This window comes from Thermobia domestica, chromosome 15 (assembly GCF_964235325.1).
Source record: "Thermobia domestica chromosome 15, izTheDome1.hap1.1, whole genome shotgun sequence".
In the NCBI taxonomy this organism is placed as follows: Eukaryota; Metazoa; Arthropoda; class Insecta; order Zygentoma; family Lepismatidae; genus Thermobia; species Thermobia domestica.
Window position 1 is genome coordinate 141154965 of NC_137468.1, and position 27863 is coordinate 141182827.

The 27863-nt window shown below is 38.0% G+C and overlaps 1 protein-coding gene across 1 annotated transcript in view; it reads right to left on the reverse strand.

The window, feature by feature from the left end:
• The window catches only part of LOC145671269 (tubulin alpha-1C chain-like), a 71231-nt gene that overhangs the window by 41528 nt on the left and 1840 nt on the right, over positions 1 to 27863 (reverse strand). The window contains exon 2 of the mRNA XM_081740205.1: positions 18943 to 19159. Coding sequence (XP_081596331.1) covers positions 18943 to 19159 — 217 coding nt within the window. The remainder of the gene's footprint in view (positions 1 to 18942; positions 19160 to 27863) is intronic.

Here is a 27863-nt window from a genome sequence, read left to right on the forward strand (position 1 = left end):
TAAAGCTGATTTTCTCTCAAGTGATAGACCATGAGAGGAACATTTTCCCAAAAGTCCCCGCCCCTCCCCCTGGAGCTTCTCCCCCACGCCCCCTCAAAGTTAAAAAATGGGCGTTTTAGGAAAAAGGCCATATCTTCAAAACTAATGGACATATTGACATGCTTCTTTCTTTCTCGTAATCTGTGAAATGTGCTCTACTATTTCGTATTCCTTAAAGTTTTTCATAAACCTAATGGTTTCTTGGCAATTTTAACCTAAAGAGTAAAAAATGAAAAAAATCGCCCGCGCCATTTTGTTTTTCCTCTTATATTTCCTTAGTGAGTTGTGATATGGAAAAATGTGTCAAATAAATCTTAAAGAGCATAAAATTATCTTTTCAACGGTGTATATATTGTGGGGGTTACTCTTAAAATTAGCCATGTAGCGAGGTAAGTTTGAAGACGAGCGGGCTGAAATTTTCGCCTCAAATATCATGGAGGGATAAAATGCATAACACAAAGGAAATGTGTTAAAACAGAAGTGGAGGTGAAACGAACTCCGTTTTGAACATTTAATCCTGAAACTATTCGTATTCTTTCGTATGTCAAAAAAAGTCACCGTAGTGGGCTCTCCAATATTTTTGTGGAAGATTTTAATGACTTGAAAGTTACCAGAGGAATTGAATGTCGAACGGTACACCCCATATTTCCAATGAATGTTTTGTGGATTGCAGGCGCAGATATGCAGCCTGGGTGGAATGGATTCATGGCCTCCGTAATGAGTAGAAGAGAAGATTGTGAGGATACATATATATTAGGAATTCCCTTTATAAACATGGATCCTAGCAATCCATCAACAATTTTCTCTGCTCTCAGTTATGCTGCAGAACAATATCAGAAGCAACGCCGTGCCTGTATTGTTACGTTCGATCAACCATTGTTTTTAAAGGCGGATGAAATTGTAGCGTCAGCAAATCCCAACAGTGAAGTGTCAAAAATTATTCTGAGGCTAGGAGGATTCCATCTATTAATGTTTTTTATGGGTGTTATTGGAAAGATAATGGAGGGGAGTGGTTTGGAAGACCTATGGGCTACAGTTTACGGTAAACTGACTGTGAACCACATTTGAATGGTCACGCATACGCAAGAGCCGTCCGAGCATATAGCCTTACTGCTTGTGCGATTGTTAAAGTGATGAAGAGCAGTTTTCCTGAAATAAATGGCTCTCTTGCATATTTGGAAAATATTTCTAAAGATCTTCTTGAAAAGAGTTTTAATGAACAAGATGTTCTAGAAGAACTAGCTGTTAAAGAAGCTTTGAGCAAATTTAACGATTTCTTGCAGGAAATTAGAACTTTAAGCAGAACAATTAAGCTGTGGGTTAATCTCCTTAGGTGCATTGACCTTATAATGCTGTTTATCTTTGCAGAAAGATCAGGAAACTAGGATTTACATCTGAATACAACAATTCAAATGCTCCCATATTTTCATGCTGCCGGACATCTCCCCTATGCTAAATCGGCCCACTTGTATGCACAAGAGATGTGCAAACTTAAATCAAAACTCACAAATCAAGAACTAGTTCTTTTTAAGGAGAAAGGATTCTTCACTATTAGGCGGAAAGGCAAGTACTGGTCAGGAACGTGGTCTGATATGTGCATAGAACAAGATTTGATGCGACCCATGAAATCTGTTGGAGGACTGACACATGGCCGTGGCATTACTGACAATACTTTTTCAAAATGGATACTTGGAACACCATTCTTTCTCAAAGTCCATGAGGCTGTAGAAGATTTTTTCGGAACAGCAATGCTGTTTAGCGAACAGCACGTGTAACTACGAGAATCCAGAAAGAAGAAAGACTTGCCAGACTTACAGAAGTTTACAGCTTGGTTACAAGAACACAATCCTTTTACAAAGTTGTCTGGTGAACTGATCTCTTTGGCCACTGGGTTTGTTTGTGATGATTTAATAAACTGTGATCAAGCATACGATGTCGGTTTGTCTACCATGAACAAAATTAAAGGTAAAAATTTCGAAGAACTTAAACTGCACAGAAAAGGTGAAGATACGGAAGTCAGCAAGAGTAAAATCAAAAGAGGTCAATATCAATTCTCAACAGCTTTTTAATCGGATATTGTGTGCCTGTGATAGCGCCAGCAAATTAAAGACATATTTCGAATATGAATTGGCAGTACGCCCACCAGCTCTGTTTGACGAAGTTTCTCTTCGAAAAGGTACAAAATCATCCTTGATGAAAGTTTTTGAAGAAGGAATCATCGAAGAACTAATGTAAAGGATGCAACATATATTGTAGACGGAGGGTGTCTTCTTCACCATCTGCTATGGCCATAAAATTGTACCTTTGGAGCTGTCTTAGAGAACTATTGTACACATGTTCTTAATAAATATGGTCAAAAATCTATCGTTGTTTTTGATGGTTACCCTAGTGAGCCTACCACGAAAAATGAAGAACAAAAAAGCGAAAAAATCTTCACAATAATTTTTTGTCAAAACACAGTCTGTGCCACGGGAAAAGACGAGTTCTTAGGTAATAGAAACAATAAGAAGAGATTATCGTTGGCTCTGGAGTCTGAAATCGTGAAACGGGGATTGACTGTAATTACAACATACGAAGACGCAGATGTTGACATTGTAATGACGGCCATTCAACAGTTGAAAACTGCTTCAAAAGTTATTGTTGTAGGATCTGATACTGAGCTGGTAGTCTTACTTACTGCTTTGTCTCCTGAGAAAGAAAGTGCTTCTGTTTACTTCTGTAAAGAGAAAGGTGGTGCGACTCCGAACACACGGTACTTCAGGATCCAAACATTGATTGAAAAGTTTGGAGATTGCCGGCAACTACTTTTGTTCTGTCATGCGTTTACAGGATGTGACACGACATCGTGTTTTTATGGTATGGGCAAATTAAAAGTAATAGATATGCTCAAATCACCGGAATTTCAAAACTGGGCCAGAGTGTTTTTGGATATTTCAAAATCTAGAGGAGAAATATTATCTACAGGTGAAAAATTAGTTTTGGCTTTGTATGATTTGGGAAAATACTCAAATTTGAATGAAGCCCGATACCACAGATTTTTGTCTTTCACAAAGAAAAGTTCACTAAGATCTAACTTCGACCTGGCTAAACTACCTCCAACTTCTGAAGCGTGTAATGAACATTCGCTCAGAGTAGTTTTGCAGATACAGAAATGGTTAGGAAATAAACTTCCTGACACAGAATGGGGTTGGAGGATAGAATTAAAGAAAACGGACGCTCCAAAAAGACATTGAAATCTATTCCCACATCCAAGCCATTTGCACCAGACGAGCTTCTGTACATAATATCATGTTCGTGTAAGCAAGGGTGTAGACAATACTGTAAATGTAAAATAACTAAAATAGATTGCTCTGCAATGTGTGAGCACTGTATGGGCTGTCTTGCGTAAATTCACATTTCTATTCCGGGGAAGAACTTGTAGAATCATCATCCGAAAATTAAATAGTATACTGTATAGCTACGGAAGATTAAGTTGAAAATACTACAGTAAGCATAGGGGACATGTTCAAAATTAAGATGTAAACATAAAAAATGTTATAGATATAATTCCATACTCTAATTGACTGAGGAGATCCAAGGCAAAAAATAGGGAAAGGAAGAGCAAACAAAATATTTCAAATTTTTATAGTTTATTTGTTTATCTAGAAATTATTAGATTTATAAAAAAATAGAAAATAAAATAAAATAATTTTATCACTTTTTAAGAATAAAACAATGTGAAAATTATCAGTGTGTTGAATAGTTTTGGAAATATCAGAAACGCTTATTTTTAAATTTGGAATGGTAATGGGGATAGAGTAAGGGTTAAAGCTTCACAGGGGAGGCAGGACTAAACAAAAATGCTTTTCTAACAATGCAGTGGTTTATTATTTTAAAAAAAGCTTTGTTATTATTATTTTTTTTCTTTCGAAATGAAACATAGTGACTGATATTTGGGACGAAAATTTGAGCCCGCTCGTCTTCAAACTTACCTCGCTACATGGCTAATTTTAAGAGTAACCTCCACAATATATACACCGTTGGAAAGATAATTTTATGCTCTTTAAGATTTATTTGAAACATTTTTCCATATCACAACTCACTAAGGAAATATGAGGAAAAACAAAATGGCGCGGGCGATTTTTTTCATTTTTTACTCTTTAGGTTAAAATTGCCAAGAAACCATTAGGTTTATGAAAAACTTTAAGGAATACGAAATTGTAGAGCACATTTCACAGATTACGAGAAAGAAAGAAGCATGTCAATATGTCCATTAGTTTTGAAGATACGACCCTTTTTCTAAAACTCCCATTTTTTAACTTTGAGTGGGCGTGGGGGGAGAAGCTCCAGGGGGATGGGCGGGGACTTTTGGGAAAATGTTCCTCTCATAGTGGTCTATCACTTGAGAGAAAATCAGCTTTACCCAAATTTTTTCCTTGCAAAAACCTTTATTGACTGGGCTTTACGTCCCTTGTTAGTAGTGAATTGAAATTAAAATTGATGAGTAAGTAGACTTACAGATATTGATTTAATAAGCTTTCTTTTTTTCTTTAAACGCCATGAAATTAATTGTATGTATCTTTCCATACCCAGCTGAAGCATACAATAAGTATCCAAAAATTTAGATATAATAGCTTCAGACCAACTTATTAATACAATATCGGAAAATGAATTCCATCTCTACCGTTCATAATAAAGTTGAGAGATAGAAAATGAAATAAGATAGATAAATAGATTTTCTTTTTTTAAAGATTGATTTTTAGGCGTTTCTTTTTTTCTATAAAAAGTGAGGTACCGAAAAATATGTCATTTATTTTAGAAACAGTCGTACTAGAATATCCCATAAGTTTATTGTCATGTCAGAAGATGAACTTTGGGTACCTCTGGAAACATTAGTCAGTAACAGAATCATAGCAACCATCACCTCAATGTACAGAAGAATCCTTCCCCTGGGAGATATCCATTAATGACAAGTTTCCATTTTGTTGCAGGAATATTTTAATCTGAAAATTGAAGTAGGAAAGAATACTGATTCGTGATCTTCTGCTGAGACATACAGCCCGTGAAACAGCATGAAATATATTTGCAGTGGAAGGGAAATACGCAGTGAGTTACTACATAGCAAAGGTATGGTTCGGAAAATTAACACTTTCGATCCTTGGCTAATGTGACCTTGTTTATTCCAGTATCCTGGTGTTTTTAGGCAGGGAGTAATCTACACCCCCCAACACCCCTCCAAATTTCTTTAACACACCCCTGGATGGAAAAGGAATACTCCCCCTAATCCAATTGTATCAACCAGTATCATATAGGTAATTTATTACATCAAGTTAAAAAAAGTTTAGCGTTTAGGAAAGAAGGCAATATTCTTATTTATTTATTTCGCTTCAAAATACGAAGCGACATCGTTCTCATGTACGGCTTCGAGAACTACATGACCTCATTGTTTCGGGCGATGTTTCGATTGAAACAATTGACAAAACAGACCCGCTCATACCTATCCTCCTGGGCTCCGCGGTCGTTTCCGAGAAAAGAGATTGATGGACAGATGCAGATAACTGAAAGTGGCAATGTCTTGAGCGGTCATTCACCTACCTCCTCCTCAATAAGGAAATATGTGACAATATAGTTATAAGCCTATACCAGATTCAGTTGGTAGGTGCTTTATATGTTTGCTCGCAACTAGAGGGGGAGCTAGGAAGAGCCTGACCCTCCCTTAATTGTTCATGTCCCCTTCAGACCTCAATACAAAATGCACAATTTAGATATTTGTAAGAGAATTTTTAATGACTTGGACCCTCCTAACATATTCATGGCTCCCCAAAGCTCTGTGGCTGGTTTCGAGCCTGCTCTGCAAGTGGTGTATCAACGGACGGACGTTAGAAGGGTGTAGTCAAAATGTTTTTAGAAATGAAGAGATCGATCGAAGTAAGAATTATATATATTTTAAACTGAGTCTAGTGTTATGCAGGAACGCATTTGGCGCTAGCTTAATTTTTTTGTAAAGTATATTTTTTATTCACTTAAATTCATTGAGTGGAACAGGGCTCATAGCGAGTCACTTTTTTAAAACTAAAATTTACTTTTTGTTTCAAGTTGGTCACTAGAAGTTACTTTTTATTAAATTTGTCACAAAAGTTACTTTTTTGAGAGGTAAAGTGACTTTTTCGTGTGATTTATGTTTTGCATTGGCAGTTTTCTAAGAAAAATATAAAAACAAATGGAAAAAGGCAGACACTTGTTACTCATTACTCTTCTGAAAGCTTCAGTACTTGCTGCCAAATTTGAAACAGCTTTATTCTCACTTCAGCTTTTATTCTTTCTAAAGCACAGTGGACGGTTGGTGGATGCTTAAGCTCTCAAGGTGGGGTCGAGAACCCCTCTGTGCCTATTCTTTCGTCTATTATAATATTTTTTTAGTTTTCTCTCATAATAGTTAACGCTCCATTGAACGTTGTGTATGTGTGTCTGTGTGGTTCATCATGTTCGTCTTGTGTTATGCTTCTTGTATGTTCTTCTTAAGAGTAGATGGTGAATTTGAATATTTCACGTTTTTGAGAACTCTTAATGCAAAGTTAAATATAATGTCTGGGATGAAGAAATTCGGAAATAGGCCAGAACTGGTTCCACTTACTCAGAAGCTTTTTACATCTGCTAAGTCTGCTTACCGTAATTACAAAGCTTATTTTGGAAACCTAGGGAAACTCAAAAAGAAGAAACAAAACAACAAACAAAGAGAGAGGTGATGGAGAAGTTGGCAAAGGAAGAAAGAGGCCGAATGAGATTTTGGTCACTTTTTCGTGTGCTTTTGACCATTTTTGTTCACTTTTCAACTATTTACAAGAGACCAAACCACTATGAGTCCAGGGATTATTAAAATTAGGGTATATTAAATAAGACAAAACAGAAAGATACAAACTATTTGTAAATTGAAACACTGGATTTCTGGAAAACAACTAAATCAATGAATAATTTTCTTATGAAAGATATCCAGAGCAAATAACGTAACCAGGAAGGGGTAGAAACGGAGATTTAGAGATGAAATAATATTACAACAATTAACGTTAACAACAGGATTAGGATATTAAAATAAATAATGAAATTGGAACTATGCACAGTATAAATTACTAAACGAATGTGATTACAGCATGGGACGAGGGATTTTTTATCCTAATTAATATTTTGCAAAAATATCACACACTGAAACTTGCTGGGGGTGAATAAATTGAAATAATAGCAGGATTTTGCAAAATAGTTACAATAATTCGTATGTAATCAATTCACGTGTAATTACTGGGTAAAATAATGGAGGTTAATACAGTGAAACTTCTCTTAACGGGTAATCTCTCAATAGTGGACATCTTCATAACAGGACAAACTTTCTTATTCTTCCATTCCATAAATATGTGTGGTGTGGTATTATGAGAGAGAATCTTTCCATTTAGGGACACCTCTCATTTATGGACAAATAATCGTGTTCCACCAATGTCCGTTTTAAGAGGTTTCACTGTATTACTTAGTTTAATAATAATAATAATAATAAATGCTCAAATGTGCGAACTTACTTTATTGAACCTAGCTGATATTATTATTATTATTATTATTATTATTATTATTATTATTAGTAGTAGTAGTAGTAGTAGTAGTAGTAGTAGTAGTAGTAGTAGTAGTAGTAGTAGTAGTAATAGTAGTAGTAGTAGTAGTGGTAGTAGTAGTAGTAGTAGTACCGGTACTAGTAGTAGTATTGCAATAGTTGCGTAACAAAATATACTGTTTTCTTCTTTGAGTTTGTTTAAAAATTATATCACTATTCTGAGAGCACCCCCCCCCCCTTTTATTTTGAACATACCCCCAAGTAAAAATTTCTGGCGTACTTACTGTTTTTAGGTCATTTAAAAAAAATATAACACATTGCTAAGTAATAATAGACGCACTAAAAACATTAAAAACAAGTTTTTGGACTTTAGATTTTATTATGAATATATAATTTGGTAATGTCAGAAGGAGGAGTTCGCTACGCTGCTGTTTGAAAGATGTATTTTTTGAACAAACGAAAAGAATTTTTACAATTGAAAATACTCCCGCTGAGTGTGAAGTACGAGCACTGACAATGGTGTATAATAAGGAGCGAGGCAACAGCCCCGGACCCCGAAGTACGGGGCCGCAGAATTCGGGAGGAACAAAGAGAAAATATATATAAAATGGAAGGAAAAAATAATAAAACGTGCTCAAAATCAAGGAAAAGCAGGTTTATTTTAGAAAATTTTCTTGCGCTGCCCGCCGACTATGGTGGCGCTTCACGGTTTGTCTGTCGACTTTACTTATATGTACGGGGAGAAGGGTGCCGTCATATACTCTCGCCCCGGGCGCTGATTTTCCACGGTACGGAACTGCTCATGCACTCACCTGCTTTTTAAATTTCGAAATCAGGATCTAAATCTGAATCATCAATTTCACCTTCCGAATGGGATCTAAACTGTACTCTTCTAAAATCTTTGATATTTCTTCTATTATATATTCATTTTACTTGCTTCAAACAAGAAAACTTGTGTAAAATTAAAATAATAGTTTTCGAAACAAAATATTCCACTATATTATCGAACGTGCTGCAGTCAAACGAAGAAAGTTGATCACAGCAATCAAGCTGCAAAAGTTCATTTACTCTTCGCTGGATGTCAGGTGAATAGTATTTCTTCAAGAACTGAGTCTCATTGTCAGTAAGTATTTCACCCGGCCGACAACCGACCGAAAACCATAAGTTATATAGAGATTATTACGTTAAAAAACGAGTTGGACTCGGGCTCCGGCGTTTTAGAATAAACATACAAAACGAGTTTGGATCAAAAGTGTTAGTAGCAAATAACTATGACTTGTCTGAAAAAGAATGTATAGGAAGACTTCTCACCATCAACATGGAGGTTGTACGCCAAGCTGTGGAGGCGAATCCGAGCATCATCACTCTCATGTTGACTGGGAGGTGGGTACCTTGAAATCAACCATACAAAGGACATTTACCACTGTTGGAAGATGTACAGACGATATCGAATTGTCGCCGCACAATCTCACTCCTGAGCAGGCACAACGAAGGATGGAATTGTGTGAAGCGCTGTTGAACAATCGCATGGATCAGTGTTTTATTAAACGAAGTGTGACGTCAGACGAAAAAATGAGTTTACCGTCGGACTCCAGACACAAGTAATTAAAGGTTGAACCCAGGCCAGGATGCAGCACTGGAGGTGAAACAGGGCCAGAAGATTGAACGCAAAGTGATGCAAATGTATGCGGGAATTTAAATGGTTCCTGCACTAGAAGCTTGTTCTTCGTGGTCGTACTGTGAACGCCGAGCCTTACTATGAGCAACTCAAACGAAAATGTTAAAGTGTGTCACCAAAATACCCATACTTAATCAACCACAAACATGCTTTCTGCCTTAGGTAGTGATGAGCAAATGCAAGACCAAGACCAAGACCGGGGTAGTCTTGGTCTTGGTCTTGGTCTTGCACAATCAGTCTTGGTCTTGGTCTTGCACTGAAACCCTTGGTCTTGGTCTTGGTCTTGCATGCAAGAGTCTTGCAAGTTTTGCATTTAAGAAATATCAAGCTTTTCATAGGTAAATTTTACTATGGATATAAGGGATAATAAACTCTACAATGCACCAATAGTAATGGAAATACAATGTATGTTTCTAAATGTAATATAGTTTAACTTCGTGTAAGTATGATGATAGTGTACAACATAGGTGATGACCTTTACTTTTTTTAATGGGTTCCCAGGCTTCTCTACTTATAAGATATGCCTAAATCACAACGTTTCGTAATCTGTTTATATTTTTTCCACGTGGGTTCCCAAACTGGTTAGGCTACCCCTGAGACGCATGAAAGAAAATCAAGACGGCACAGACTATTGAAATACCATGAATTGCAAAATTATTTTTACACTCTAAAGGCGTCAGATTTTTCTTTTCAACCACGATTAGCGAATCCTTGTATTAAACAAACTTCGAATTAAATATTGAGATTTCGTTTTACTGATTCCAATATGTACTCTATGGAGCAGAAACATTCACATTACGCAAAAGTGATGAAAAAATTGCAGGCTTTCGAAACATGGGCATGGAAGGGAGAATTAGCTGTGTTGAACGGAAAACGAATGAGAAGGTGTTAATAATATTAGCAGTAGGGGAAAAAAGAATTTTAGATATTGTTAAGAGGAGGAAGAGGAACTGGTTAGGATATTGGCTGAGAAGAAAGAGGAACTTGTTAGGATATTGGCTGAGGAGGAACTGTATTATTGGGGACGTGCTAGAGGATATTGTGTAAGGAAAGAGAGGGAGGGAGCGAAGGAGACTAGTTGAAGAAGGTATTAAAACATACTCGCTACGTCAAGACGAAGAGACTAGCTGAGGACCACCGAACGTCGAACCTTCTCAGTTTCTTCAACTAACTTGTCAATAATGACAGAATAGCTATTATGATGATGATCATATGTTTGCAATATTGACCAAAAAAAGAGAGAGAAAATTAAAATAATAATTATTATTGTCAAACCTCTTAATATTTTAGAATAGTTTGAGTGAAAGCTGAAAACGACTCAATTGTCTATGTTTTTGTGTAAACTCAATTTATACAAATACTTTTGACCTGTATTAGAAATACAAAATAACGGCATGAAATTCCAAGTTATTTGAAGTCTCACTTGTGAATATGGATTACTAGCATCAATTACCCACTTCGTTGGGTTAAACTAAAGTAATAATAATAATAATAATAATAATAATAATAATAATAATAATAATAATAATAATAATAATAATAAATAATATATTTCATTAGTCAGTGACTTTTTACTATTAGTAAAGCGCTCTCTGATATCGGTCATTTTCAATTATTTTTATATTTCTCTTCCCTCCTCCTCAAGTTGCGGAGCTGAATTTGGATTTAAACGGCATCAAAAGTGTCACTCTCTGTCTCAGAGACTCCGAAAACTATGGATTCGGCACTAATATCGGTCATTTTCAATTAACTTATATATCTCCTTCTCCCCCATGTTGCGAGGCACGGCATCGGAAGTGTCACTGTTCATCGCAATGACCTCGAAAACCATGAGTTCGACATTGATAATGGTTATTTTTGATAATTTTTATGTATCTCGTTCCTACCCTAAGTTGCGGTGCTGAATTTGCATTTAAATGGGATCGGAAGTATCACTGTACACCTTAGCGACGCCGAAAACTATGGATACTATGGATACTAATATATAGTCATTTTTTATCATTATGATGTATCTCCCTCTCCCCCAAGTTACGAGGCTGAATTTGGTTGTAAACGGTATCGGAAGGTCAGTATTCAACTCAGCACCTTGAAAACTATGGATTCGACACTCCTATTCGTCATTTTCGATCATTTTTATGCCTCTTCCCTTCCCTCCGCCAAGCTACGGGGCTGAATTTGGATTTAAAGAGAATCGGAAGTGTCACTGTTTATATATCCCAGCGACCCCCAAAACTATAGATTCCATTTTAATATTGGTCATTTTTTATCATTTTTAAATATATTTCCCCTCCCCTCCCCTAAACTTCATCGTCAATAGGGATGAGCACGAGACGAGTCGAGACAGGATTTTCCTAACAAAATTCGAGTCGAGACACGGCTCTCCCAATAGAGAAATATATATTTTTCGAGTCGAGACATCACTTTTACAGCATATTTTCGAGACGAGACAGCCACAAATCTTGTCTCGTGCGCATCCCTAATCGTCAAATTGATATGGCAGAAACCATCTCAGGTCCGATGCTCATCTACGTTGTGGTTGGGTGGTTCAAGAGTTATTAAATTTTATTTATTTTTGTACATTTTCCATCCCCTTCCCTTCCCTAAGTTCTACCGTCAAAGTAATTTGATAAAAACACCCCAAGTCCGAACCTCATCTATGTTGAAAATTTGATTGAGATCGATCGACTGGTTCAAGAGTGATGAAGTCACAAAGACAGTCACTTATCCTAGTTCGCACCATCAAAGTGAACTGGCAGATAACATTCCAGGCTTGAACCTCATTTACGTTAAAAATTTGATCGAGATCAGTCAGGTGGTTCAAGAAATTAGAAATCACAAAAATAGTCACTTTCAACTTTATAATATAGATTTATTGTTGCAGTATAATGTTATATCGCTCAATCCTCGATGTGCCGTATACCTAAGGAGGCTAAAAGTTATGTTAATAAACAGTTATTCAACATATAAGCATCCTCCCATGAAATCAAACTTGCGGTCACATGCACTAATGTTTTGTCAATGTCATGATATTAATTTTATGAGCACACATTAAAAGTTTCCAACTGATGCTTGAGTCTCGGAGGCTAGGCCATATCCATGTAGTCGAAACCTATGGGGTACGGTATTACCGATGTTCATTGCTATATTTATCTTCATTTTTGGAAGAAGAACACCACTAATATGCTTTGAAATGAAATGAAGTATCTAGTTTAACGTCCCACGGTTATTCACCAAGACTAAGGGAGAAGGTAATGATTAGAAATAACTGAAATGATGGAATAAAGAAAGTAGGAGGAAACGGAAAAACGAAGAGAAAATCCACGTAAACAGTGTTTGTCTATCGAAAAAGCTCACATGGCACAAGATGACACTCGTGTGGCTTGCAAAAAGTAATATCTGCAGAAAACGCTAACAACTAATTAAGAAACACATACTGTAGCTATATGCTACAGGGGCAGATCGACTCACACGGATTGCATAAACTACTGGGAACACATCCACTCCAGCAGCATTTTCAATGAAGCCAAGAAATCCATCTCCTTCTTTTTTTACATTCTATAAAAAATCAAGTAGTGCCGGTACTTGTGCAAGACTCTTGCGCAAGAGTCTTGGTCTTGGTCTTGGTCTTGCAGGTATGGTCTTGGTCTTGGTATTGGTTTTGCGTGCAAGACTCTTGCAAAAACTGCAAGACCAAGACTCTTGCGATCATCACTAGCCTTAGGTGTCATGTCACACAAGAAAACTTCCGTGGCTTTGATGTTGAACTGTTACCACATCCAGCGTACAGTCCTGACTTAGCACTTCAGGTTACCACCTGCTTCTTTGTGGTAAAACGTTCGGTAATGTGAGTAATGTCTGGTGTGGGGCGCAAGTGTTTTTCGAGTCGAAGTTCAAGGAATGGTATACACAAAACATTTGCAATTTGGCAGAAATATGATTGTCCACTATGGATTATAATGGTTCGTATTTTGCAGGGAAAAGTCTCTTCCACATTACTCTCTTGCGCTTTTATTTTCCATGTGGTGTGTGTGGCAGGAAACTTATGAGAAACCCTGGTATAATCGTAAGCGCTAGTAATAAGATATAGTAAAACAACGAAAACAATTATGAAAGCAGTGACATAAACTTCCATGCTTCTATTATAATGCGAGAAATTCGCAACTGGTTAGTTATTATGTCATACATTAGCATTTTTTCATACACAACAATAGTCTGGATACATTAAAAAGCTGTTACACAGTTTTTGTACACACTTCTCGAAATCCTTTGGTGAGTTCAGTTATTGTGAACCGGCAGATCCTCCGTCTGGACACTAGGCCTTCCGTTGCAATCATCGTCATCAACATTTGAATGCCCTTCTCGAAACTTTTAACACCATTACCCGAGCTTTCTTTCACTCATTACTGTAGGTCCGTAAATGACACAAAAGTCCAGATGAATGTCAGCAACGTTAAGCCCTTTGGCGTTTGAAAATCGTATGACGTATCTCAATTCGTATTTGGCGTGATTTTGTATTATGGCAGCCATTTCACCTTACTGCTACTCTTTCAGAAGCATATTTTTAAATCACGCTTGGCCCTTCTTATAGGAGCTAAATACGCAGTTCTGGTTAGTTGGAGTTATCAGTTTCTTGCCCTGTACCATAAATATAGCAGAAATCAAATGACTGTTACTGGTGGTCTTCGTAGCTGAGCATACTAGCGCAATGAGCTAGTAATTATAATTGCATTTGGTGTGGGTTCAAACCTGAGCCAAGGATTTTATTATTTTTATATAAAAATAATACTCAAAAAGTTATTTACTTACCTTACATGTGCAGTTTTGCTATACGATCCCACTGCATAAATAGTAGTAGTGGTAGTAAGAGTAGTAGTAGTCGTAGTAGTAGTAGAAATGGGTTAGAAGCCCCGCGGGGCTCGTTTTGTTCCACCTTGACTGCCATGATATAAAATTAACCTCAACTGCTTTTTCAATGTTCTTCTTCAATTCCAACAAAGTGACAATTTTCTTCTACTGCTACTATAATACACAATACATACACCAGAAGGTTTGGACAATCGCAAACTGCAACTAATCAGAAACGTGTTTTAGTTTTAGTTTCTATGGCTAGGGTCGAGGGTGAAGAAAAATATGCTGTTCAGAAGATGCTGTCTACAATGCAGTGAGAAGAGTTGGTCGGTGGGTCACAGTAAATCATGGTGGTTCGAGGCGGGTCACGGTGGGTGGTGGGTCGCAGTGGGTCACATGGTGATAACTGACGACCCACTAACCCACTCAGAAAACTCGATCCACTTGACCCCTCGACCCACTCTAACTATGGTGGAACACGTCTAGTACCTTGATTGTTGATATTACTATTGTTTCGTGAAATCAATTGCCATTATGTAGTTTAAACTTTGAGATAAAACCCCTATAGTTTGCTCTTTCTGCCCACATATATACGCGTATATATAGGGTGTCTTCATCGCCGTCGTGGTCAAGTCGGAGAGTACGTGGCTAGTAATCCAAAGATTGGTGGTTTGTATCCCCGCCCACCCTGGGGTACATTTTTTTACTTGTCTAAAGTAATGTAAACACATTACGCATATAGGCGACTTAGCATATTTTGGGGGAGTAAATTTGTGGTTCATTGACGCTTATGGCATGGGGAACATACCTAGAACATACTAGGGGCGGACATAGACTGTGACTATCACTTGCGATCCATATAATTTCTCTCGGACACATTCCCATGTGCCTGGGTGAACATGATGGGCATATGCCTGCTATGTAATTGTGCTGTTAAGATCCTTAACTTTGTTTTCATCAAATTACCGGATTTAAAAGAATCTTTGCTTTGAAGCTCTACAACGAGGAAAATTCAATAGAGAGGAAATAAAACATTAAGCTACCAGAAACAGACTGTAAAAAATCGTTGTGTTATTTCCTATGCTTATGTGTTAACACGATCGCATTAAAATATAATACAAACAGGTGGTTAGAACAACTCACTCGCCATTTGGAGTTGTGTGTCAAATGTCGGTAGTTGAAATGACACATGCGTGCGTGTTAAATTAACCCAAGTGTAGAATCTTCGGTGTTGTTTTCTGCGTGATTGCCGAATATGTTGGGCATCTAATTAGTGGAGTCAAATTACCAAAAAGTAAAGAACAAATTAGTAACAATCTGAGAATTGGTGCAGATCTTAGAAATAATGTTCTAAACAACATACTAATAGTCCCCTGAAATCCCAGGTGACCTTCGTCACCATATTGGAAAATGGTCGCTGGAAGTGTCAAATTAACAATATCCAGTTAAAAATAACAATATCTTCGCTATGGTTGAACATAAAGAGATAAACTTAGTGTCGTTTTATAGAACATAGATAACAATATTTTTTAAAGAGAAACAATTTTTCATAATTCATAACAATTTTTGCAGGTTTTGGAAACATAACCTTACCATTGGGTTTCTCTTCGAACGAGGATGTTGTTTAATATGTCACACAACCATGTTGCCATTTAAAATAAACAAGTTGATTTCAAGATATCAGTTACCAAGATGACAGAGGACAACCTTAAACACGTCATAATGTTTTCCCCCTTGCACCACCATTGATCCCAATTGACTTCGGATTGACTGTATTTACAGTGTCTCAAATATTTAGCCCGGTTCACATTTTGTATTTCACTTAACAAAATATTATCTTTCAATTATTTCGGACATCTGGACATTTTCCAATATGGCGAACAAAGAAGTTGTGGAATTTTAGTATGTCATTTAAATAATCTTTATCAACATCTATGTCAAATTTTAACTTGTTAATAATTACTTCCTAAGTTCAATAAAATTTTAAATCAGTTTGACGGTAGTATTCAGAATTTTAGAATTTAGAGCTAAATATTTTTAAAAGTTTGCATTTTATGAAAAATTATTTCTCTTTAAAAAGATTGTGTTATCTATGTTCTATAAAACGACACTAATTTTCTCTCTTTATGTTCAACCATAGCGAAGGTATTGTTATTTCTATCTGGATATTGTTAATTTGACACTTCCAGCGGCCATTTTCCAATATGGCGGCGAAGGTCACCTGGGATTTCAAAGCACTTTTAGTATGTTGTTTAGAACATCATTCCCAAGATGTGCACCACGTTCCAGCTTGTTACTAATTCGTTCCTTTCTTCATGAAAATTTGAGCTTCATTTACTGCACTATAATTATAAAGGCAAGGCTTATGTACTGAAGCTACAGACAAACACAGTAGAAAGAAATGCACAAACAAATCCAGGATACGCAAAATTTCAACATGCAAACCGCACGATGTGTTTTCAATTGTTTTACATTATGTTTCTTAAGAAATCTGTCAACAGGGAGGAACAACATCGTATTACTGTGTCACTTCTACACTGCACTAGAGCTCACCAGTGAACACCGGCGACTGTGGTTCAAAGAAGGCGGAAAACAAGTAGAATCACGATTAAAAGGAAAACATATTAATGTTATAAAGATATAGGTAAGAGTTTCCTATCATTCTTGAACAAGATGTTGGTGAAGGTTGTGTTTCGCACTATCAAGAAATACTTCACAATAAATGTTGGGGAGGACGACAAAAATTTTTATGAAGATTTTCTATATTAAGTGTTCTGTAGTTTACTATTCTTATTTTAACATTAGAATCTTCGGTAAGCGTAAGCATGCACACCACATGGTTTTCCAACACAGAAAAATGGTTTCATCAACACCACACACGAAGTTATTTCAACACCAAAATAGGTGTCTTAGTAACACAGAAGTGGAGTCGAACTAACACCAAAAACGGTGTTAATCTGGTGGTCTTGAAATTAACACCAGAATAGTGTTACTTACATAGCTTTGACCTTGAATTATGATACAGATTGTGTGTTGCAATAATAAGAAAATGATGTTGAAGTAACACAGTGAGTGTGTTATATTGATACCTAACATGGTGTAATATTGACGCAAAATAATTAACACACTACACACTGTGTTACTTTCTTCGTGTTGGTGCAACACCGACACAAGTATCAAGTAACACTCAACACTTTTCTCCACGCTATCGACCCTGACATGGTGTCGAATCAACATTAAAAATACTAACACAGAACCGAATTTAACACCGGTTGTGTGTTAAAAACGTAACACCCGCTGTGTTAAACGCCAACACCTCGGGGTCTGTGTTGAACTAACACCGCATAGTGATAGTCACGCTGGAACCACTGCCCTGTGTTAAAATTGAGTTGAATTAACAAAACCATTTTTTACTGTGTAATACTTGCAATCGCGGTTTGTATTTTCCTTCCCATCTGAAAGCAAGTCGGTCGGATAGTTCAGTTACGCTAGAGATTAATTTGAATATCGTTACAGGAGATGAAACTACATGGTTACCGAAAGTTGAATTTCTGTTCTCTATATTAATATAAATTAATATAAATAATTTATCTGATAAATAATTAAATGATTAAATATCTGAAAATATCAAATAATACTTTCGACTTTCAAATATCTAGGATCAATCTTAACAGACCAAAACCTTATCCGCGAAGAAATTAAATGACTAAAAGTAGGGAATTCGTGCTATTAATTAGTTCAAAACATTTTGTCGAGGAATTTGAAGCTTAAAATATATCAAACGATCATGCTGGTTGTGCTATATGGTTGAGAAACAGGGTCGCTTACTCTGAGTGAAGAACATAGACTAAAAGTATTTGAGAACAAGATCCTGAGAGGAATATTCGGACTCAAGAGGAACGGGAATGGAGAATGGCGGAAACTTCATAACGAGGAACTACATAATTTATACGGTTTAATAAGCATTGTTAGGGTCATCAAATTTAGGAGGTTCAGGTGGACAGTTCATGCAGCCAGAATGGAAGAAAGTAGTAACGCTTTCAAAGTCTTAACTGGAAGACCAATCGGAAAACAATCATTTGGAAAACCTACGCGCAGATGGGAGGAAAATATTAAGATGGATCTCGCAGAAATAGAAATAGAAAGTAGAAACTGGAACCAGTTAGCTAAGGATAGAAGTCAGTGGTGAGCTTTTGTGAATGAAGCATTGAACCTCCGGGTTCCATAGGCCATAGAGTTAGTTAGTTAGGCAGATAAATAATTAAATAACAACCACAGTTAATTTAATAATAGTGATAAACATTACACTAACTTGCATTTTTTGCCTGAAGAATATGTGATAACTAGTTGTAAAACATTTACTTTCTAAAAAAGTTTTTATTAAAGTACGGGACAAGAATAAACGACCAGAATCGCTATTAGTTTTAATGGCATTTTTAGTCGTTTATTCTTGTCCCGTACTTTATATTTTTAAGGGGACCAAAAATTTCAGTTTGTAAATTGGCCCTCATGGTTCACGTTACTCCACTGATTCAAATCACATACAATTCTTTTCCTTTATAACCTTATATTGAACAATCAATATAATATTGCCCTATTTCAATCAATAGAAGAAAATTCACATTTCTCAAAGTCTAGAGTAAATTGTCATTATTTGGGAAATTTGTGAGAATTTGTGAGAATTAAACCTGTCATGTCATCATAAAAGTTCCAAAATTTTACAAAAATAAAGCACTGAATTACTTAATTATCCTTAATTCATTTAAAGTAAGAATTCTGGTCAAACTGTTATAACCACACTTACCAATAACAGTTGGTTCGAGATCTATCATAACTGCTCTCGGAACATGTTTAGCACCTTGTGTTTCACTGAAAAATGTGTTAAAGCTATCATCAGCTACAGCTTTATCTGAAGGCATCTGACCATCAGGTTGAATTCCATGTTCCAAGCAATACAACTCCCAGCATGCGTTTCCAACCTGGACACCGGATTGACCAATATGAACAGACAGACATTCACGCTACAATGTAACGAAGTTAAAAAAATATAAATAGTCATACATTAAATATATAAGAAATTTATAATAGAACAGATGTAGATTTTAAAACATGTTTACGTTTTCTTTCGCTAAATATTCTTTTGTTCTTTCTTAAAATGAATTTCATATTTCTAATAAAATCTAAGAAACTCAAAATGTTCCTGTGCATAAACAAAAACTTCTTTATTAACAACGAAAAGCATCCCCTGTTTACCATCAAATGAATCTATTCAAATTTGTAAGTTATTAATAAAGAACAATGATAGATTTATCTTGAATATTCATATTTAATGAAAGTACATTTGTTAAGAAATGCTACCTAAATACCAGGTAACCAAAAAAATTTCTTGCCGTTCTAGAGCGGTGATAAACAAAGAGCAATACAGTGGACCGTTCGTACCTTTAGGTTTCGAAGTAATCTCCATCAGCATCCAACACCTTTTCCCAACCTTTCTTCAGCTGCACAATACTCTGGTGATAAAACTCGACTGTCGTGGAGGTAAAGAAATCCGTGAGTGCGTTCCACAGGTCTCCCTCATTTGTGAAAGATCTCTACGGAAATGGTAGTCGAGGGAATGGAACAGGAGGGAATGGATCTGTTGGCTCAAGCCCGGTGAACATCATGCATGGCACAGTGTCTTCCAGATCCTGTTTGTCACATGTCTCTCCGTGACCGTGCAGGTAAAGCACACCCTTTTACTGCAACGTACGGTGCATTCTTTGCAACTGCTGACAGTAAGGGCCAGCAGTAATGATCTGATCAGGTGGAAGGAACTCGTAATGCACCATTTGCCGACAATTCCACCATACAGAGAGCATAACCTTTCATGGCTGTAAAAGTATCTTGAGGTGTGAGGAACAGGGTCATATGGCGACAACTAATGTCTTGTACGCTTAGAAGTGTCATAGATTACCCCCTTTCCGTCACCGGTGACCTAGCGATCGAACATGGGTATGCTCAGCTGCCGAGTCAGCAAGGACAAACAGATTGTCACTTGCTGTTCCTTGTTGGCTGCCAACATGTAGGTTACCCACTTGCTTAACTTATATGATTTTCCTATCCCATGCAGGTGCAGACTGACTGTTTCAGTGGAAACATGGAACCTTTTGGCAAGTTTATCGCACGTTAGATCACTTCTCCTCGAGTCTGCTTCCAAGGCCTCATCATCCAACACATGTGGTCGTCCACTGCGAGGCTCATCTGGAAGGCTCACATATCCCGAACGAAATTTCTGGAATCGATGCTTGGCAGTGCGTTCGTTCACGGCATTCTTCCCAAATGCCTGGCAAATGTGGCGACTTGATGTGGCAGCTGACAGGGTGGCTTTAAAGTCACACAACATACATACGCGAACAAGCTGCTTGGATACCTCCATTTCTCTTCGACAATGGACGAGTTGTGACTGCTGTATGTGCAACGTGCCTGTGCTATTGAAGGTCGATGGTCAGACTAACTCATGATTGCTTGGCAGCCACGTGCATCATTTCGTTTCCTCTCTGTAAGCGCATGACTAATGGGCGTCAAAAACGGCACGAACTTTTTTGCCTGGCACCTGGTATTGTATGCCCAATATCAGAAACCCGCTTCAGATTGAGAACTTACCCATTGTGGCAAACAAGTTTTGTCTTATTTAACTTAAATGAAGAATTCTACCCAGAACTGAGCTATTTTAATGTACATAAGTATTAAGATTCAAACTACACTATGTGTAAATATTAGATATCTTACAGAACTGCTATGTCCTTCCGTCTATCGACGGGGACCAGAGCAAAATTGGTAAGAGATATCGACGCATGGTTTTTATAAAGTACATTCACCGTCTCAAGAATAGATTCCATCTCATTGAGTTAACACTTTATTCAACCGAGAAGTGGTTTAAATCAACCACTTCCGATTTCAAATTTGATTGTCGTTGAATGAAAACGGTAACGCATTGCAGTGGTGCCCACCCCCCCTTATGTCCATGACGCACCCCCCCCCCAATTGTCCACCCGTAGGTGTTCTTCCATGAAAAAAAATCTCCTTTTCGATTAATTTTTACACTCCCTCAAACATATTTATACAGATTTTTACCCCCCCCCCCAAATATTTCAATGACGCACTTTGCGTCATAACCCCCCCTTGTGGGCACCCCTGACGCATTGTGACAAGCAGTTTATTGGGATCGATTACATTACTTCATTAACCCTCTATTCAAATCGAAAGTAAATTAAATTAACCATTTCCGGTTTTAACGTTGATCATCACAAAGCGAAAACGGTAAGGGATAGTAACAAGAGGTTTTCTGGAATCAATTTAAAGTTTCAACAGCAGATTCCATCTACTTCGTAAACCTTTATTCAAACCGGAAATGATGAAAAATTAACAAGTTCAGGTTTTAACGTTGCTTGTCATATAATACAGCAGAAACTATCATAGATAATGAGAATAAGTTTTCTGAAATCTATTAAATACCCAGAAGAATACATTCCAAATGTACCGGTATCTTGTTAAGACTGAGTGTGGCTATTACTTCCGGTTTTAACATTAATTTTCTTGAAGCAAAAATGGTGAAAGATAGTGAGAAACACTTTCTTGATGTGGATTGAGTTTTACAAGAATATATTACATTTCAGAGTTGATTCCTCTAATCAAGACAACCAGAAGTTGTATAAATCTACAACCAGTTTCGGCTATATCTTTGTTATCCAAGGTGGACAAAACTTGGAAGATACTACACAGAACTACACAAAATGATAAGATCGTGGCTTTTGTCGTGGAAGTCATTTCCTGTAAACGCAAAAATCCTATTTACTTTTCTAGTGTCTCTTCATGTGTTCCTTTTCCCTCCCTCCCTCTTTCTCTCTCTTTCCCAGCTATGCCACGACGAAGATGATTCTATCCATACCCATATTTCTGCACGGCCGAAGCTGGAAAACGGCGAAAAAAAATTTGGGTACCGTAAAAAAAGAATAATGTATTTATAAATGTGCAGATTAATTAAGTGTGGATGGTGAACTAAAAACTAACCTCGTAAGCAAATGAAATCCTACTTCATAATGCATTGCACGTAATATAATAACCACAAGCAAATTGTAAACAAAATGACATTAATCATACAAATGAGAAATTCCTATTTCTGTGTTATACGTCCGTTTTGTAAACCTGCCTTTCTTGTATTAGGTGGCTGACGGATCGGTTGAAATATGTATAAAGTACTCACTACACTCTTCGACCGGTCAAACTACGTTGAGGTCGTAGTAGTCCTGGTGTGGAGTCCCAATTAGGTGCAGAGATTGATGATAGGTTCCACAAACGATGGTCCAAACTCGTTCACACTTATGCTTTTACATTTTCACATTCACTTGTCCAGGATCTCTGCCTGTGGTCGCCTTAAATGACGCACGATTACTGGGCACATAGGAGCGTGTGTCAGTATTAGGATTCAACGAATTACAACATCGACGATAGGCACTTCAACATGGAAATACACGCGTTCAACTGTCAAGTGAATATTTTATCTTCAAATGCTCGACTCAAGCAAGGGGAGCTCACTTCATGTAACTACACACACACACACACACACAAAATTAGAACGGCGCACTCAAGTTATACTCACGGGTGGCCTATGGCGATGGACAAGGTCCAGCGTCCAAACGAACTAACGCACAACTGACTTTCGTTTCTTCAATTAACTCTAGCATATAACAGAACGTGGGTGGAAGGAAAAAGTCCCAAAGAGTCCAAATCCAAGGGACAGTCACAAAGAATGCAGAAACCACGTGGGCAGCTTTCTTGTTTTTTTTTAACCATATAAGGTCTTAGGATTGGAGCTAAACGCACCAACACACAGTCAAACATTCCAAACTTGTGAGAGAAGCAGTACCTTTATGTACGAGGTTCATAATAAGTTTGAAATAAACACTGTTTTTCCTGTTTTGATTAAAAATCATAAATGAGCTTTGGATACCGGTGACAATGAATACTTATATTTTAGGTAGGAAAGTTAGGTCAAAAAACAACCGAGAACAAATTGCAATACATTATCGGCTAACGGGTTCTTATGGAAAAATACCAGAGGAAAACGATGGCGAAAAGTCTACCACTCTTCGAGGTGGGGTAAAGCCGCTATGGAGAATTTTCCAACATGGGCGCCATGCGTTACTACTATTCGCAAAGTCGCACGTACGCACCTCCTGGGCAGTAGGGGCAGTAGGCAGTAAGAGTGCATTTCCTGCTGAAAGTAGATCATATGAAATAAGAAATACTTGTGATTAACAGTTAAGAATGAACGACAGAAATGAAAGAGGAGTAATTTTAGGTAAGGTATATTAACTGTCGCAGCTTCTGTTTGTCAATTACTACTGAAGTTAAGTAATTTTCTTCTTTGTGTGTACTATTCTGTAAACCTTTCGGTGAGGTTCGAGTATCCTAATCGGTTGGATGTGGAGATGAATTGACTATTCGACGTCTCTTCAAAGCTTGGCTGCTTAAAGTTTCCGTTAAGTCCTTGAGCAGTGGAAGCTTCAGGTCTTTATGAGTCTGGATGGTACATATGCCCATCGAGGCCCTGTAATAGCTCGCGCTGTTGTGTTCTGAAGGACTTGTTACTATTGCAGATATGCCAAGTTGGATGAGCATACGTTAACTGAAGTCGGATATGCATTTGGTAGATATGTGTTATGGTCTTATAGCTTAAGTGAAAGCTCAGCAGGACTGGAAGCAAGGCTCTGAAGCGTGTTCCTCGTTAGTGACATCGGTAGATGACCTGTTAGATACCAGGAGCACGCCTGAACACTTGATCTCTTATTGTGATTGGAGTCTTGTTCTGTGTAGAGTGAGTTGGATGGGACAATCTTTCGTGTTGTTCTTACAGTCCAGTAACGCTCGTCTTGTTGGCATTGTTTTATTTTGTTCTTCCATAAGCTTGTCCATTTTTCGGTTAGGGAGAGATGGCATCTTAAATACGCTGTTGCATAGCGATGGTTATTGTATTGTTCGAAAATATTTGTGCTGTCTGTAAGGTGGTGACTATGGAATTAAGAGTGCTGGCGAGATCAGCCGTGTAGACGAAATAAAGAGGAGTGGAATGACAAGATCCTAGCAGGACTCAAGCTTGAATCTTCTTAGGTTCGGTAGATGACTGCCGTGGAAAACTCTAAAGGAACTATTGCTTGCGACTGATTGTGTGAGCTTGGTCTGGTAAAAGAGGAAATTCTCCTCCACTAACTTGTGTACTAGGCCATTGTGCCAAACATTAACAAATATTTTTTCTCAATATCCAGGAACCCCTCTAACTTGTGTCCTCCGGTATTAAATTGTTAGATGATGTACTCCGTCACTTTAACCACCGACTGATAATGTTTTCGTAGCGTAGAATGTGGTGCGTGCCGCTGATTCTTTTGCTTCTGCGTAAGAAGAAACTTATGAAGTCTTGGTTACAGTAGCTAATGGTTTTGGTATAACGCTCAATAGTTATTCCGTGTTTTTATTCTTAGTCCTTGGTGTAGTTGTAGCCCTTACAGTTTGCCGGGTGGACACTCCACAATTGATATAAGTTACAACAGTGTCTCTCATCTTCTTCGGGCAGTTGTGTGAGATATGGCCTACTGCATTTCACATAGTTGCTGCCCTGCATGTAATCTGAGAGAGCTCCGGCCGCAAGGAGAAGAATAATTTAATTGGAGCATTTCGTTGCCTTGAAAGATTTCCACTTTCACCCTACAGTTCAGTATCTAGCCAATGAAGATATTTCTTGTTTCAGTTTTTTTACAAGTCTGACAATTAAAAGTGGAGACACTGGCCCTTCTTCCTTATTGTCTAATCGCTCTTGAGCTGGATCACCATCGTTACTGAGAATCCGAGTTTCGTAAGATACTCCTAGATGTATCGAGATGCTACATTGTCGGTTGTAAGTTTCTGTGCCACTACTTTTAGAGGACAAGCTGTTTTCGAAGCTCTGACGAATAGGAGTATTTCTTCTGGATACAGAAAGTGTATATATATATATATATATATATATATATATATATATATATATATATATATATATATATATGTATATATATATATATATATATATATATATATATATATATATACAGATGGTGATCAGAAAAATGGAAACACCTGAATGAAATTGCAACTTACCAGATTGATATGGTGTCGGGCAACCTTTCGCCTTCAGAACAGCCTTGATGTGACGTGGGATGGAGGCATAGAGATCGTGAATGGTAGAAAGTGGAATTTTACACAATTCCTCGTGCAGGGCATCGGCCAGTTCTGTGAGAGAGGATGAAGGTGGAAATCGTCGCCGGAGTCATGTTTCCAAGACGGACCACAGATGTTCAATTATGTTGAGATCTGGGTATTGGGCGGGCCAGGGGAGGTGTTGAAATTCATCCCGATGTTCCTCAAACCACAACGCCAGCTGTGTGAATGCGTGCATTATCATCTTGGAAGATGGCGTCATTGTCCGGGAACAACATCCGGACCATAGGATGCAAGTGGTCTCCTAAAATTGCGATATAATCGTTGGCTATGATTCGTCCGCTAAGTGTGACCACAGGACCCAATTAAAACCATGATATGGCGGCCCACAGCATCACCGAGCCGCCGTCATGTTTCACAGTTGGGCGGAGACACTGCAGATCATAAACTTCTTTGGGCGTTCTCCACACATAAACACTGCCCGTGGTTGGGAATAGGGTGAAGGATGACTCATCCGACCATATCACACGTTTCCAGTCCTCAACAGCCCAAGTTGCATGGTCGAGGCACCATTTGCGGCGTGCGAAAGCGTTATGGTCCCTGATGAGCGGTTTGGCCCGTGCAACACGACCCCGTAAGTTCATGTCATGTAATTCGCGGCGGACTGTGATTGTAGAAACAGGGTGGGGGAGGTGCTGATTGAGTTCCTCCGTCACTTGCTCGGCAGTGGCACGACGGTTGTGCGTGATAATGCGCTTTAATACCCGGCGTGACCTGTCACTCATGATTTTCTTCCGCCCACTGTTCCGCTTCCCCGATGTGGTTTTCCCGTGTGTTGTGTAGGCCGTCATCACCTTCGACACTGTCCCACGCGACACACCTAACATAGTATGCACTGCCGTCACACTCACTCCACATAACCTCACACCAACAATTTGCCCTCTTTGAAACTCTGAGAGGTCTTCCATTTTACACTACCTCCGTCTGCTGCAGCCACTGGACACTGCTGTTCCACTGCGCCTGACGTAGTATGGAGACCGACCTAACACACCACCACCAGCGGTTCGGCGCTGCGGGCGCCACGACACCACTGCCAACCCATACATGTGACGTGTTGCCAACTACAGATGTTTCCATTTTTCTGATCACCATCTGTATATATATATAGGTAACATCGAGCAGACAAATTCTTCACCATTTGATTCTTGTATTGAGCTCCGTATATGTGTATAATAGGAATCTTTTAGGAGAAGATGTGAGGGGTTTCTTTCGTTTCTCTTCTTTGTACTGGTCTTCTTTGATGGATGTTTTTGTTCTAGTATTAGAAGGCGACGGTGCGATCTGAATTTTGAATTCCACTAGCCAGGTTACCGTCTCTGAGTCTGGTCACTGCTTGGTATTCCAGATACATTGAAAAATTGATGTAAGTTCTTTCCTTCATTAGCTCCTTCCTTCCGCTGTGCAATTTTTGGCTGCTTAGACATCTATCGGTTCCACTGTTTGCATTTCGGATGGTTAGGTAACATTGTTGGCTGTTTATATTCCCTCTATACTTTGCTGCATGAGGGCAACAGTTTATAGGATGGATGGGGCTGACTGCAGGAGGAGGGATCTGTTAGTTCTAGTGCAATGGCGATTATCGCTTGGAGTTTTTATGACGTCAGTCGGTTAATGTTACTTGATAGTACAACTGTGTGGTACGTCGGCACCGTGTACTTGAGCTCGATTGTCGATGGCGCCTGTACATGGCGGTTTTCTTGGTTTTGTCAGCTTGGATGCCATTAGAACACTTTTCTAATGTTACGCTAGCTCTAGGAATGGACATCCTGGCTGAAGTACCCCTACGTTGACGTGAACTTGGTTCTTTTAATTGACTGTGCACCCTGCTTACTGACAATTTTTAAGATGATTTTTTGGAAAATCTTTCAATTTTACATTACACGGTTATGCCGTGTAGGATAAGAGAGACAGTAATAATTGGAATGAATGAAATGGTGTAATAAAGGGAATAAAACTGAGACCCCCCCCAACACACGATTTCTCAACTACAAATCTCACTTGACGCGAGCTATGATCGATCCAAGAACTCCACGCATCAGGTGAACTTTTCTTTCAGTACTGGTGTTATGTACAATTTCCTTTTTTATTTTTAATATTTTTTGTATCCTATAGTGAATTATTTGAAGAAAAAGAAAAATCTACTGTTCAAAGCTTCTGCCCTTACATTAACTAGGATTAGTGTGCTGTAATCAACTCTATTTAACTCTTTTTAACTATCAACTCTATTTAACGTAATGGAGACAACGATGAGATGGATGTTGGAAACGAAAATGTGCGTAGGCAGTAGTAACACAAAAACAAAATTGTTACTATTACTGTTATGTTGTACGCGTATTTTCGTAGTGATATAATGTTGATACTCATGTGTGGTACTGATATTAATGTTGCTATTTATCTTACGTATGTGGACCACCTGCTATTACATTCTACTGTGCT